Source organism: Galeopterus variegatus, unplaced genomic scaffold, assembly GCF_000696425.1.
Source record: "Galeopterus variegatus unplaced genomic scaffold, G_variegatus-3.0.2 Scaffold67, whole genome shotgun sequence".
Classification (NCBI taxonomy): domain Eukaryota; kingdom Metazoa; phylum Chordata; class Mammalia; order Dermoptera; family Cynocephalidae; genus Galeopterus; species Galeopterus variegatus.
The window spans coordinates 363,041-377,641 of NW_007726178.1; the positions used below are offsets into that span (position 1 = coordinate 363,041).

The 14,601-nt window shown below is 42.4% G+C and overlaps 1 protein-coding gene across 1 annotated transcript in view; it reads left to right on the forward strand.

Moving 5' to 3' along the window:
• MAGI2 (membrane associated guanylate kinase, WW and PDZ domain containing 2) overlaps window positions 1-14,601 on the forward strand; it is a 340,007-nt gene that overhangs the window by 288,512 nt on the left and 36,894 nt on the right. Inside the window, exon 17 of the mRNA XM_008577562.1 lies at window positions 7,180-7,268. Coding sequence (XP_008575784.1) covers window positions 7,180-7,268 — 89 coding nt within the window. The remainder of the gene's footprint in view (window positions 1-7,179; window positions 7,269-14,601) is intronic.

Consider the following 14,601-nt stretch of genomic DNA (forward strand, 5'->3'; position numbering starts at 1 on the left):
AAGGTTTTAAGTGATACTCACGAGCCCTCCCTCTCATACCTACGGAATTCAGAATTCAGAATAGCTTGGAAGCAAGATACTTATCTGGACTTTTGGACTTGTCAAGGAAAAGCTGATCTCAGTCAAGAGAAATGCAAAACTCTCACTCTGAGTTCTTAAGGTGATCTGTGACAGAGAGATAAGCACAGGTACAATTAAAAGAAAAAAATACCAAGGGCAATCTGTCAGATCATTGACTAAACAAAATCAGTGTGAATCCAAGTGAGCTGAGGAAAGGAATAAACACGCTGCAAATATGCCCTCCGTAATTACCATAAGACTAATCGTCAGATGACACCTCAGCCAATTCAGAGGCATAAATCTACGAATGCAGCCACGAAAGTACTGACTGCACACTGAGGCTGTCAAGCAGATGCAAGGGGAGTTGGAAAATGATAAGGGCTTTGAAGGAGAAGTTGCTTTTATAGTTAAATCCTTGAAGAGAAGCGCAGGAAATAGATACTTCAACTCTAGTCCTCAGGATAAGAATGTGTTGATTATAAATTCGGTGGAAAGTGTGAGTTCCCCCAGCCCTGACATGCATCTCAACAACTGTCAGAAATAAGGAAGCTTCACTCCACCATACTGAGAAAAGAATCAAAAGATGATGCATTAAAAGCAGTGCCCTTCTTAATACTGGTTATTGCTAATCAAATTAAATCCAAAAAGGTTAAGAAAAAAGGAAGACTGCATTATGGTTGTAAAACTGCACAGGAATAAATTATACAAATTAGCTCCCTGTTTTAAAAAACAAGTGTCCTTCATTAGCATTCAAGTAAATACAACATGAACATACACTGATTTGTAAACTGAGCCACAGAGCCAGGATCAGGGGAAAGAGAGGTGCCACTGGATGAAAAAATTCCCAGCACAAGCAGCTCAGACCAAAGTGGAGCATTTCCCTTGGTAACATTTGCTGTTCAAAGTTGATCAAAATAAAGCAAAACAGAAATAGGCTTTTCAGTCCTGGTAGTGCTCTGCTGGCCTGTTTATTTTCTTAAAACACAACAGGGCAGGTCTTTATGAATGAAACACTGAAGAGAATCCAATCGTACGTGGGAGTCTCAGTGGTCTTAGGAGGCCAGGCAGGATTAAAAAGGATGAAGCAGAATTCTAACAATATAAATGGCCCAGCAATAACTAGAAACCACATGCCCACACAAAGGGAAAGAGTTAGCCGACTGGTGAATTATACTTCCATCTACACTTCTATTTTCAAAGTTGACTATATCTTTAATAGATTTGACTTAATTATGGACCCTTGGTAAATAAAAGTGTTTACGTTTTGTGAGTATAATTAAACTGCACTAAGTAAAGAAACAGATGTGTTTGAACTAATGATTATAGCTAAAGAAATAAAGGGGTCAAATAGTTGCTTAGTTAAAAGTCTTCCTCTAATCAGTAAATAAAAATGACTTACAATAATCATATTGGAGCACCAGGTTAAGCAGTACTGGTCTCTACTTAGATGGCAATTAGAAATCTTTATTCTTCTTTAGGAATACGAGGGTACTTCAAAAAGTTGGTGGAAAAATAGAATTAAAAGTTAATGCAAATCTTTCCGTGAACTTTTTGAAGTACCCTCATATACAGTATGTTACCAAGTAAACATTATGAGTATACCCTTATAATCTAGTTTACACTGATTTGTTCAGCAAGTCCTTTATTCCCTCTGATAATACAAAGGTAAACTCCGTACATTATACCCCTACCAAATGTTCCATATGGGACAAACTCTGGGATTGATATTATTAATAAATAAAATTAATATCTCCTCAACTAAACCAGGATTTACTGAGCACCTACTATGTCTAAGACACTTTGCAGGCACTGAAAGTAAGATTGGCCCTTGGTGAGCTGACAGTCTAACAATGAGGTCATGTGTAGCAACTGTTTCTAACAGAGTGGTGACTAATGAAAAGGTCTCAAAGGATCTGCTCTCATGAAAATATTTAAATGGGTTTATTAATTATTCATTGAGTTTAAAAAGCACTTCTACAGTGTTAAGGATCCTTGAAGAGCACTTGGCTTCTTCAGTTTGTTAAGCATTTCCTTTGTAATATTTATACCAATAATTTGTACTATCCTTGAAGAAAGGACTTGTTGAGTATGGATAAACCCCTGCTTAGACCTTGTCTGAATTATTCTTAATTCCAAGTTAGTGAGTCAAAACTTCACCTAACAAATTTGCTAATCATTAGTCTTCCCCTGCTGTGGCCATCAGCCACACTGGGAGCCTGGAGCGGCATCGCCTCATATCCTGACCTCCCTTCGGTCCTGGCCTCGCGTCCTGGGGCCTCTCAGGTGTGTTGATATGCCCCAGCAGTAAAAGACAAAAGGAGAGTCACCATTCCCTTAGCCTCTTCCTCAGAGACCACGTGTATGAGAGCTTTAAGTGGCTCCATAGCCTTTGCACTAATTCACCTGCATTTTTAATAGGGTGAAAGGCACTTGCTTCAATAATAAATTCTGAAATTTAATTTCAGCTTCTGACATTCATGGTTGAGCATATCTTCCTTTTCCTTGAGAGGCTCCACAAATCACTCAAGAACACCTTCTGCTGAGTAAGAGAAAATGATAAAGCACCCAGGGAAGGAGACAGGTTGTCTGGCAGAACCCTGGGCTGTACGATGCAAAGAACAGGGTTCTTCCTGACTAAAGGGCTCAAGACTGCTCTCTGAAGCATTTAGGTGACCCCAGGAAATTCTCTAACCATAAAACTTGCAATAGGCTCCTGTTTCATGGAGCCAGAGGCACGGGCTTCCTTAAAGAACATACAACTCTGAAATTCCTTTCCCTGATGCTCAGCAAAAACCTCATTTATTATTTTAAGCATTTTTAGGATGAGAGTGAAATACCATTTCTTCACATTGTTTTACAGAAAAATGATGGACTATGGTGATATCCCTTCTTTTTAGATACTCTCACATAATTTCCAACATGCCATTTTCTCTTTAAGTATATGTTAAGTAACCCCCTCCCCCACCTGCAAGTCTTCACTTGTTAGATATTTCAAACTCTGATAAAATCTATTAGACCACATGGTGATCAAGAAATCTATCAAGACCCCATTTAGCTCTTGAGGTCCATTTTCCCTCAATTCCCAAACATTTAAGTTTTAAAGGAGATGATCAGATGAAGCGATATCTTTCCCAAACCACATTGAGAAGGGCACCCACATGGATCTTGGAAAACCCGAATATTCCAGCTCCTCCAGTAACCCGTTCTGGAGAGTCATATTTTAGGGTCTAATAAGAACATTCCCTTCCTTGCCCCAACACAAAGATGACCTCTCCCACAAGAGGGCTGCTTTCCACAAAAGAAAGGCCGCTTTCTTAGAAACTGCTGAATACTGTAAGAACATTGGAATGAACCTCAAAGAAGTCACAGATCCAACAGATTGTTTCTTACATGGAGGAGGAGTGGGGGGATGAGGAGTGGAGATCAGGGAGCAAGGGACGGGGTCATATGGAGACTCAGAAAATCTTATGATACAGAAGAAGAGAAAAAATTAACACTTCTTTAAGATGAGTCAGAACTCTCTGTCTCTCTCTCCCATACACACACACACACACACACACACACACACATACACAGCAGTCTTAGAGCAACGATTCAGCCTTTTAAATGCACAGGTGCCTGCACTCCCTCTCACTCTCCACATACCCTCGGGAGATTCTGACTGAGTCAATCTGGCCCAGCACTCTATATTTTTTAAGTGCCATCCCAGAAAGTCCAGGGAATGTCATGCCCTGGAGATTGTTGGATGTAACTCTGTTGCACAGGCCAGGCCCACAGGAGTTTGGACTTTGTGTTGCCCTCTCTGTGTCCTGTTGGCCTCCCGCTGTTTGAGTGTGTACCACACGCACTGCCTCCCCAACCGCCCTGCAGCCTGGCTCCTCCTTTGCCCATCTCTGAATTGCTCTTCATTATAAGACCTACAGCCATTGAAACCTAAAGAAAGAAAGGATACCAGATTTTCCTCCCATCGTTCTCCCACTTTCCAATTCATGGCTTTTTGACAATTTGAGCCTAGAGTATGACCCTGTGGCTCACAGCATGAGAGTGTAGTTCAAGACAAGCCTTCTAACACCTCAGCTAGACCCATTATGAAGTTGTTGCTACCTGCCAAAGCTATTTCTCCACTGTCTGATTTTCTTTTGTCTTAAATAGAGACATTACAGAAAAGGTTTTGATCCCTATGAAGTAGTTTGCCAAGAAAGCCCTGCTGTTCAGGTCCTCAAAGCAGAGTCCAATGTCTTAAAGCAAATTCTAGGGTAGGTCTAGCCAGCTTCCATACAGTTGGAAACGTCAAATCTCCAAAGCGTCACTTCAGAGATCCCCATGCCTACTGCCCTATCCTAGTCTTCCCTAGCTAAATCACTTACCAGCTTTAGTTCTTAAACTAGAGTGCTCTCAACACCTCTTTCTAGTGGAAGAAATAGTGAGTCCATAGGCCAGCTTTTTTTAAGAATTTATTTTTAGAGCAGTTTTAGGTTCATAGCAAGTTTGAGAGGAAGGTAGAGACATTTCCACGTACCTCTGCCCACACATGCAGCTTCCCCGGCTGTCAATAACCCCCACCAGAGGGGTACTTTTGTTACGATTGATCAATCTACATTGCCACATCATTATCACCCAAAGTCCACAGTTTACATTAGGGCTCATGGTGTTCTACATTCTATGAGTTTAGACAAATGTGTAATGACACGTATCCACCATTATGGTATCATACAGAGTACTTTAACTGCCCTAAAAATCCTCTGTGCTCTGTCTATTCATCCCTCCCTCCCTCCTAACCCCTGAAAACCACTGATCTTTTTACCATCTTCGTATTTTTGCCATAAGGCCAGATTTTTGTTATTCACCAACTCTGCCTACAGCTTTGCTCAGAGTTAGGATGGCCCCAATGCCCTGTTCTGATAAAGACTTCTCAATATTTCTTAACTAAACTCCCTTAGTCAGGACCAACCAAAGATAAAATCATATAATGCCTTACTCCAGGTTTGGGTTATATGCCCTGACTGTGGGAAAATCTCTAAACTTTGAAAATCTCATATTCTTCAATATGCTATTTGGGTTCAAGATTTTTTTTTTTTTTTTTTTTGACCGGTGATAAAGTAAGAGTTTACCAAGAAAGTAAAAGTTCCCAAAGAAGTTTTTCTCCCCTCAGGACCAACCAAAGATAAAATCATATAATGCCTTACTCCAGGTTTGGGTTATATGCCCTGACTGTGGGAAAATCTCTAAACTTTGAAAATCTCATATTCTTCAATATGCTATTTGGGTTCAAGATTTTTTTTTTTTTTTTTTTTGACCGGTAAGGAGGGGAAACCCTTGGCATGGTGTGGTCTGCACCACACTCAGCCAGTGAGTGCATCAGCCATCGCATATAGGATCCGAACCCACGACCTCGGCACTACCAGCACCGCACTCTCCCGAGGGAGCCACGGGGCCGGCCCTCAAGATGTTTTTGAAGAACAACAAACACGCACTTAGCCCAGACTAAACAGCTGTTAGGTGCAATGCAGCTCAGACATTTGCTTGCAGAATGACATGCTTTTACACTTCTGTAGGGTCTCTGGTCTTTTCAGCACACCCTCTCCAACAAATAGTGACCCTGGCTTTGTCAGGCCCTGGGTTTCAGGGCTGGACACATATATTCATAATGTGGGCATTCTATATGCCTAGCACACTGTGCAACTCTCTGTTTTTCACGTTTCACTGTAGTTTCTACTCCAGGCTTCACAGCAATTTAGTTCCACCATGTTCTTAACCCTTTTATCTGACCTTCTGGGCATGAGGTTTCCCAGCACATGTGTCGTTCAAGCCTAGTAAAGGCCGTGTTTAAAACCAAATGAGAGCTTTCTGTAGGTGACACTAAAACAGCTTGATTGCTCTCATACAAAATTACTTGCATCCTGGCAGGGCTAAGTGGTAAACTCAATTAATAAATCCTGAAATTTAATTTCCACTTCTGACATTCATTGTTAAGCATTAGCTTCCTTAGCACGGAGAAGTTCTACTTTCCATTTAACCTCGAGGTGTTAGGTCTCCCTCTGTACTTTCCCTTCCCTCAGACACACACTGTGCTATGAAAAACATCCCTGGGGCATAATCCAAAATCAATGTGGAATGCTATTCCATTCTCTCCTTTGAAGCCATATATACACAGCACCACGTGTGGAACCAGTTGGGCACTTATGTGGAGAGGGCCATCCATGTATCCTGGCCAAAAGGGAACGAGGCCTCCAAATGTCTGAGCTGTGTGGATTAAGTTCCTTTAATCCCATCAACCTCACAGTGAGCACATCTTCCTTACCTCAGCCTGGGTAGAGCTGAGAACACAGGAGCCAGCATTGCAGGGAGAAGTTATTGTCTGTCCTAGGGGCATGTTGCTCGGAGAATATTGACCTAGATACTCTAGAATTTCTAGCACCATCTTGTGTAGGTAAAAAGAACCATAGTCCACGAGTTGAACTAGACACACACAGCCACTAAGAGGCTGGTCGGAAAGCGCAGCACAAGGCAGGTGAGTACGGCAGAGGACAGACAAGACACTGCTGCATGCTTTTTCAGCTTTATTTATTCTAGAAAGCAGGTATATCCAGCAAGCCAACTGTGAACTTTGAATATAAATAAGCAAAGTGTTAGAGGTGAGGGGACCTATAAGAATTTATGAAATTATTAGAGAAAACATAAATATAAACATGGGGACACCATGTCTTTATTTTTTGAATTTTTTAAAATTTAGAAATGATTACTGTGACTGGTTCTCAAATGACAGCTGGTATCATAAAGCACCCCATTACTAGAAAATTCTACAAGAATTCAGATATTACCATTTCAAATTTTATTAATATTTGTGCCTCCATGAAAGCACCTCAGGATGCCCTCAATATCTTGAGAAAAATCTGCTTTTGAAATACATATATAGCTCAGTCTTTCACTAATTTCACTTGCTGCATGCTTGATAGGGTTAGCTTTACTTAAAGTCTTTATTCTTACTACTTAGATAATGTTTATTTGACTGTTCTAAACATACTAAGCAATCTTGATTCTAACAGTAGTAATATATCTTTGTCACTGGTTCTGTTAATTCTAATGATTGGTCCTAGGCTGTTCCTCCCCTTCCTTTAGGAATGGTACCTTCCAGTCTCTCCATGTGCATGAAAAGTGACAAGCATGGGTCCCCATATTTCTACTTATTGGGCCACCCTAAAGACACGGTTTGTAAAATCTGCATGAATATTATCTTTCTCTAATGAACCTTGGTTTTGCATATGTTTTTAACTGATGTATAATGCTCTCTCTTTCATAGTAGCTTGTCTAATTACTGCTAGAATTCTGGAAAATATTTATAGCTGAGACCTTAAAAGTGGTAAGAATAGGATTTGTGGGTTCATGCAAATTGGAGATGCACCACGTTCTGTTGAAGGGCAGGGGAAGCCTAGAAGGGCCCCACTGGAAGAAAGGGTGGGGTGAGAAGAACGGGGAGCACGAGCAGAGATCTGCCCCACACACTTCAAAAAAGCCTCCCTGGGCTTCAGTGCAAATAACTAAATTTATTTCCTCTCAGCCCAAGCATGGACAGCTCCAACCTAATCACCCTTTTTGCACCAGACAGGAGAGCCACAGTCAGCAGACATTCAAGCTCTAGGAACTCAGAGCTTCTGGCACTGTGTGTACTTCCCAGCCTTTGTGCAGCTATCCGCTCAGGGCCAGTCTTCACACCTTCCTTGCTCCATACTCCGTGAAGCACAAGTTTAAGGAGAGAAAAAAATTTAAGCCGATTTGTGACTATTTTTTTAAAGTAGTCATAACTTTACATCCAGACAGTATCCACCACTATTTTAAAATGAATATTCTCAAGCATTGGCTATATTTTAGCCTAACACCTTAAAAATTCTTAAGGAAAGAAAAAGTATCATATATATAAATAAAGCAGAATGTAGATGGCAGCCTTGCAACGGTGATTCAAGCAACTGTTTACCTTCCAATACATTCCTAGAGCAGCCCACATTTCCACTGTCAAATCCTATGGTGGCATGTGGCTACTGCCACAATTTAATTGGATCAAGATTTGTACATGTCATTTTGGCTCTTTAGCAGACTCTAGTACTCACGCTCAGTCTCCACAGTTAGCAATGTACGTATAAATCAAACTGACACATTTCTCAATTCTGGTTTTATTCTGCCCCATTCACACTGTCACAGCCGTGGCTAAGTATCTCTCCACCAAATTCTTTTAAGCAAGCTCTCTGAATCTTTTCTAAAACACATTTTCCAATTGTTAATGACCCTGTTAATTACCATCCAGGATTGGTTTAAATTTAACATGAAAGACAATATCATTAACTAAATGAATTATTTAATTGGCCTACTGCTAACTAAACATTTCCTTATTAAATAGTTTTATGCTGATAGAAATGTCAACATGCGCGTGCGTGTGTGCACATGCAGCATCACGGTCATTCCTTGAAGTTGTCTACAAAAACAAGTTTTAAATGTATCATTTCTCAAAGTGTCTGTCTCTCAAGAATACCTTATTGATCAGGGGAAAGCTAAGAGAGGGCATAAGGCAGGAAGCTGCCATGTGCTAGAAAAGGTACAAAGCCATGGAACGATTATTGGGGAAATCTAGCCAGTAACCACAGTTTAAAGAGATATAGATTTCTGTTTCTGACTAAAGGAAGGTCTGTATTTGCCATATAATTGACTTTAACAAGTCTGTAATCCATGGGGAAGTGGGGGCCTGAATCAATTCACTGGAGTCACTAACTTGAAAGAAAGAGAGAGGGCTCTTTGTGGTTTCAGTTCAGTTCCACAAACATCTATCAAGCGCCTCCTGTGACCCCAGGCACCTTGGTCTATGCTACGGGTATAAAGATTAATAAGAGAGGCTCTGCCATGTGCAGTCACAACCTAGCAGGGGAGACAGGGAGAGAATCAGGTGATGGTGAAAATATGAATAGTATTGGCAAAGGGTGCTGAGAACCCAAAGGAGACAGTATACTGAATCTGCTTGGCAGAGTTGTAGAAGATTCCACCCAAGAGGTGACATTTTAGCTGGGCCTTGAGAGACAAGTGTGATTTCACCAGAGTGGGCAAGAGGTTAGGCTTTCCAAGCAGAGGAAACAGTTTGAGCAAAGTCAGGGGGATGTGTTCAGAACAGCTATGACGTAGGCTCGATGGGAAGGGGGACAGAAGAAATGAAAGAGGGGCTCTGTTAAAAAGGGCCTTCTTTTTTTTTTTTTTTTTTTTTGTCTTTTTCCGTGTCCGGCAACGGATCGCAACCCTCAGTGTCGCCCCCGTACCGGACCGCGACCGGCAACGGGATTGCAACCCTCGGTGTTGCCCCCGCGCCTCGCTCAGCCAGTGAGCGGGAACCGGTCTGTATGTGGGATCCGAACCCTCGGCGGGAGCGCCTCCGCGCTTCCCAAGCGGCGCACTAGCGCAGTGCGCCACCGGGCCGGCCCAAAAAGGGCCTTCTATATCAAGCAAAGGAATCCCAAGTTTATATAATCACATGGCACCACAAAATTGTAAGTGGAAGGGTAAAAATATCTGTATTTGGAAATATACCTCAGTATATGTTAGATGGGTTTTATAGGAAAATGCAGGGCCGGCCCGGTGGTGCACTGCTACAGTGCGCCACTTGGGAGCGTGGTGGCGCTCCCGCCAAGGGTTCGGATCCCACATACAGACCGGTTCCCGCTCACTGGCTGAGCGAGGTGCGGGTGCGACACAGAGGGTTGCAATCCCGTTGCCGGTCCCGGTCCGGTACGGGCGCGACACTGAGGGTTGCGATCCGTTGCCGGACACGAAAAAAAGACAAAAAGGAAAAAAAAAAAAAAAAGGGAAAATGCAGGCAGTTAAAATGTTATTGCAAAAGTTGAAGCAAATGGTGTGAGGGCAAGAATTAGGGAAGTATTGGTGGAAATGGCACATTGGAGTTGGATTTTGGAGATATTTCAGATGTTTCATTGACGGAAGTAACTAAACTTGGTGAATTATGAACATGAAGGAAAAGATCAGGAAGGAGGATGGTGGTTCAGGGCTGGGTGGAAGATGATGCCAGGAAGTCAGCAGGAAACACGGGAAGGAACAAGTGTAGGAAGAAGGATAATCAGGTTAGTTTGGGACCTAAGTTTCAGGTCCCTGGAGGACACTTAAGTGAGGCAGCCCAGAAAGAGGGCGTGTGGGTGAGGCACTCAGGAGCCAGAGCCAGAGCACTTGGGGAGTCCTGGAGGGGATAGCTAGAGCCACGAGTGGGGACGAGCTTTCCCAGAGAGACCCCATTGCGTGAACAGGGAGGAGAGTCCACGTGGCACAGGCACACTTGAGTGACAGGTAAGAGAAGCTGATGAAGATCTGGAGAGGGCAGTCTAAGAGGCAAGAAGAGAACCAGAAGAGCAGAGAGAGATGGAAGCCAGAGAGGGTGTTTCAAGGAGGCTACAGGGAGAAACACCCATTTCGTAGCTGAAAACGTGGTTGCTGTGCCCTGAGATGGGCTGGGGAGGGGGTAGGGAAGGAGGAAGGGGGAGCAGGGACTAGATCCAGGCTTTCCTGCCTGTTTTGCACGATGCCGGGCACACAGTGCTCAAGGAATGATGGCTGTGGCCAGGATTGTGGGTGGGAAATGGCTTTCACCTGCTGCTCCGTGGAGCTCAGCACAGGCCTCCTCCCACACTGCCCACGTTCTGGGCCATGCCGGAAATCCACCTCGGTAACTGCGCTCCTACTTGATCCAGTCGTGCGGACCAGGCCGTGGCTTTCTGGTTTGTTTTTTGAAAGGGCAGAGGTGGTCAGAGTGCAAAGATGAATAAGACACCATTTCTACCCTAAAGGAACTCTCTATATGGGGAATGTTTAAGGAAAAGCCTGTACCCGAATAAGACACCATTTCTACCCTAAAGGAACTCTCTATATGGGGAATGTTTAAGGAAAACCATGTACCCGAATAAGACACCATTTCTACCCTAAAGGAACTCTCTATATGGGGAATGTTTAAGGAAAAGCCTGTACCCGAATAAGACACCATTTCTACCCTAAAGGAACTCTCTATATGGGGAATGTTTAAGGAAAAGCCTGTACCCGAATAAGACACCATTTCTACCCTAAAGGAACTCTCTATATGGGGAATGTTTAAGGAAAACCATGTACCCGATGCTTACAAAAAAAAATTCTTCAATCACACTCTTGTTGAAATCATTTATTATGTTACTTTCCTGGCTTGATATACAAGGTATTCCAAAAACAGGCATGCTCAAAATTGACCCACTCAAAAACCTTTTCCAAAAAAATTCCTTAAGTAAGTCTCCAAAGCCACCCATGATTTGTCTGCATCCTACTGTTTAGACTTATCTTTTATCTCCCACATTGTCCTGTTACAGATTTGTGCTCCAGCTACACTGGAACACATGTCATTGTCCCATATTCCTACCATCATGGTTGGGCACATGCTGAACCCTTGGCTTCAAAACCCCTTTCACCAAAACCTTACAACAGGTGAGCAGTGTCACAGAGGCTACGCTCCCTCATAATCCCAACTTTAGTGTATAGACACAATTACTTAAAACACCCACTTGGAGGTGGTTTTATACACTGGGTTTGGTGAAAACTTGTTTCATGTTAATATAGTATCTTCAAAAAAATGAATTAGGCCTTTTTGTAATTCATTATGAAAATTTACTGACACAGATAAAGCAAGTAGTAGGAATTCTTAATGTCTCTTTTTATATTCAAGACATTTCTCTTTTTTTTAATATAAAATGCCAGAAAGGAGAAAAATTATCTTTTCCAAGTGAAATACGCCATATATTGATGGCCTTTTCCCATTATAGCCCTCAATAGGTAATAAGCTATTGGGCATACAGCAATAAATATCTTGAGCTTGTTTTTAAGGTGAAATATCAGGTGATTCTGGGCCAAAAAATAAATAAATAAATAACTCCCTCCTTACTTGGCATTTGAGTGAAATATTGATTGCCTTTTGGTAATCAAATATGGTGAAACCATGTCCTAGTCTTTCTACATCCAAAGCCTTATGACTCCTAAAAGATCTAGTTAGAAATTTTGGTTGTGCCATGGTTGTTAAAAAACACAAAGAAGATATACACATGGCCAAGAAGCATAAGAAAAGATGCTCAACATCACAAATCATCAGTGAAATGCAAATCAAAACCGCAATGAAATATCACCTCATACCAGAGGATGGCCACTATCAAAAAAGAAATAAAACAAACAAAAAAAATAGCAAGTGTTGGCAAGGATGTGGGGGAATTAGAACCCTTGTGCACTGTTGGTAGGACTGTAAAGTGATGCAGCCACTATGGAAACAGCATGGAGGTTCCTCAAAAAATTACAAATAGATGGAGTTTGCATGTGTTGTCCCCTCCAAAACTCATGTGGAAATTTGATCCCCAATGTGGCAGTGTTAGAAACTGATTGAGTCATGGGGGCGGATTAATGAATGGATTAATGCTCTCCCTGGGGGCGGGGAGTAATGAGTAAGTTCTCGCTCTGTTAGTTCCCATGAGCGCTGGTTGTTTAAAAGACCCTGGCACCTTCTCTCTCTCTCTCTCTTGCTTCCTCTCTCCATGTGATCTGCTTGCACACGCTGGCTTCCTGTCACCTTCCACCATGAGTAGAAGCAGCCTGAGGCCTGTGCCAGCTGCAGCTGTCCCAGAATCGTAAGTCAAATAACCCTCTTTTCCTTATAAATTCCCCAGTCTCGGGTATTTCTGTTATAGCAACACAAACGGACTAATAGGCCAGACGCAGCTGTCCCAGAATCGTAAGCCAAATAAACCTCTTTCCCTTATAAATTACCCAGTCTCAGGTGTTTCTGTTATAGCAACACAAAACGGACTAAAACACCATATGATCTAGCAATCCCACTTCTGGGTATACTCGTGCATTCAAAATAATGCAAAACAGGATCTCAAGGAGATATTTGTACACCCATGTTCATTGCAGCATTATTCACAATAGCCAAGAGATAGAAGAAACACAAATGTCCATCAACTGATGAATGGATAAAGAAAATGTGGTATATACATACAATGGAATATTTAGCCTTTAAAAAGAAGGTAATCCTGTCATATGCTACAACAAGGATAAACCTTGAGGACATTATGCTAAGTGAAATATGCTACTTACAAAAAGACAAACACTGTATGATCACATTGACATGAGGTATTTAAAGCAGTCAAACTCAGAGACAGAAAGTAAAATGTGGTTTCCAGGAGCTGGGGGAGGGGAAAGGGTGAGTTGTTCACTGGACAAAGAGTTTCAGTTTTGCAAGATTATAAAGTTCTAGAGGTCTGTTGCACGTGACGCTACTATACTGTACACTTCCAAATGCTTAAGATGGTGTATTTTATGTTGTGTGTTTTTTAACACAATAAAAAAAAAAAAGATACTACCGCATGGGGCTCTAAAGAGAACCAGCAGCTCTAAGTCTTCAGCAGAGGTTAATGCACAGTGGATTTCCCACCTTCTGAGCTTTACTTTGTACATTATGCTGATGCCTGGCAGTCCTGAAGATAGTCAGATGAGCGGCGAGGAGCCTCTCGAAGGAGCAATCAGTAAGAGACAGGCAGATCATTATTGCAGACTGGCATGATCATGAGGTGGTTTTTGTTTAGCTTCTGTTGCTGCTGTTGTTTTGGTTCTTGCCTTTTTTTTTTTTTTTTTTTTTTTTTTGACCGGTAAGGGGATTGCAACCCTCGGCTTGGTGTCACCTGCACCGCGCTCAGCCAGTGAGCGCACCGGCCATCCCTATATAGGATCCGAACCTGTGGCCTCAGAGCTCCCAGCGCCGAGCATGCTCCCAGCTGCCACACTCTCCCGAGTGAGCCACAGGGTTGGCCCTGGTTATTGCCTTTGACTGATTTTGGAATGAGGACCCCACCAGGGGCAATAAGGCAGTAGGGCTGCGTGTGTAGACAAGGAGGTTCCTGAGTCGGGTGAGGTTTCAGAGGTTTATTTATTTAGGTTCCTTTGTACCCCACCTCTTTTAACAGAAGCCTCTTCCAGGCAGTAGTTCAGGTTCAATGAGGAGGAGGAACATCGATTGTCCTGCCAGCCACTTTAAGTAGGAGCTTGTGAAACAGACACACGCTAATAGAACACAGCTCTGATTCCCACCAAGAAGCTCGCACGCCGTTGAGGGAAAAGCACTCCCACTGTCTTCAGTGGGAGCCTAGGTGGCCACATGGAGGCACTCACCTCAGGGACAGGGAACGTAAGTGTAAACACATCGCCAGGCTATTGAGTACTGCCAAATGGGATATGAAGATCATGGCATTCTTTTTGTCTTTCTGTGACCTTGTCTCTTACAAAAAGTTTTACTAGGTTTCTATCTTATTTATTTCACAGTTCTTCAGCTACTGGATCAATTAGTAGGCACAATTGTGCCCAGGACCCCATGCTTAGTACCAGGTGGGCCTTGCACTAAGTTGTGTGAATGAATGAGTGACCAAAAAGGAAATAGTAGGGTTAGGCCCTGTCCTTCAGAAGATTATTCTTTTTTTTTTTTTTTTTTTTTTTTTTTTT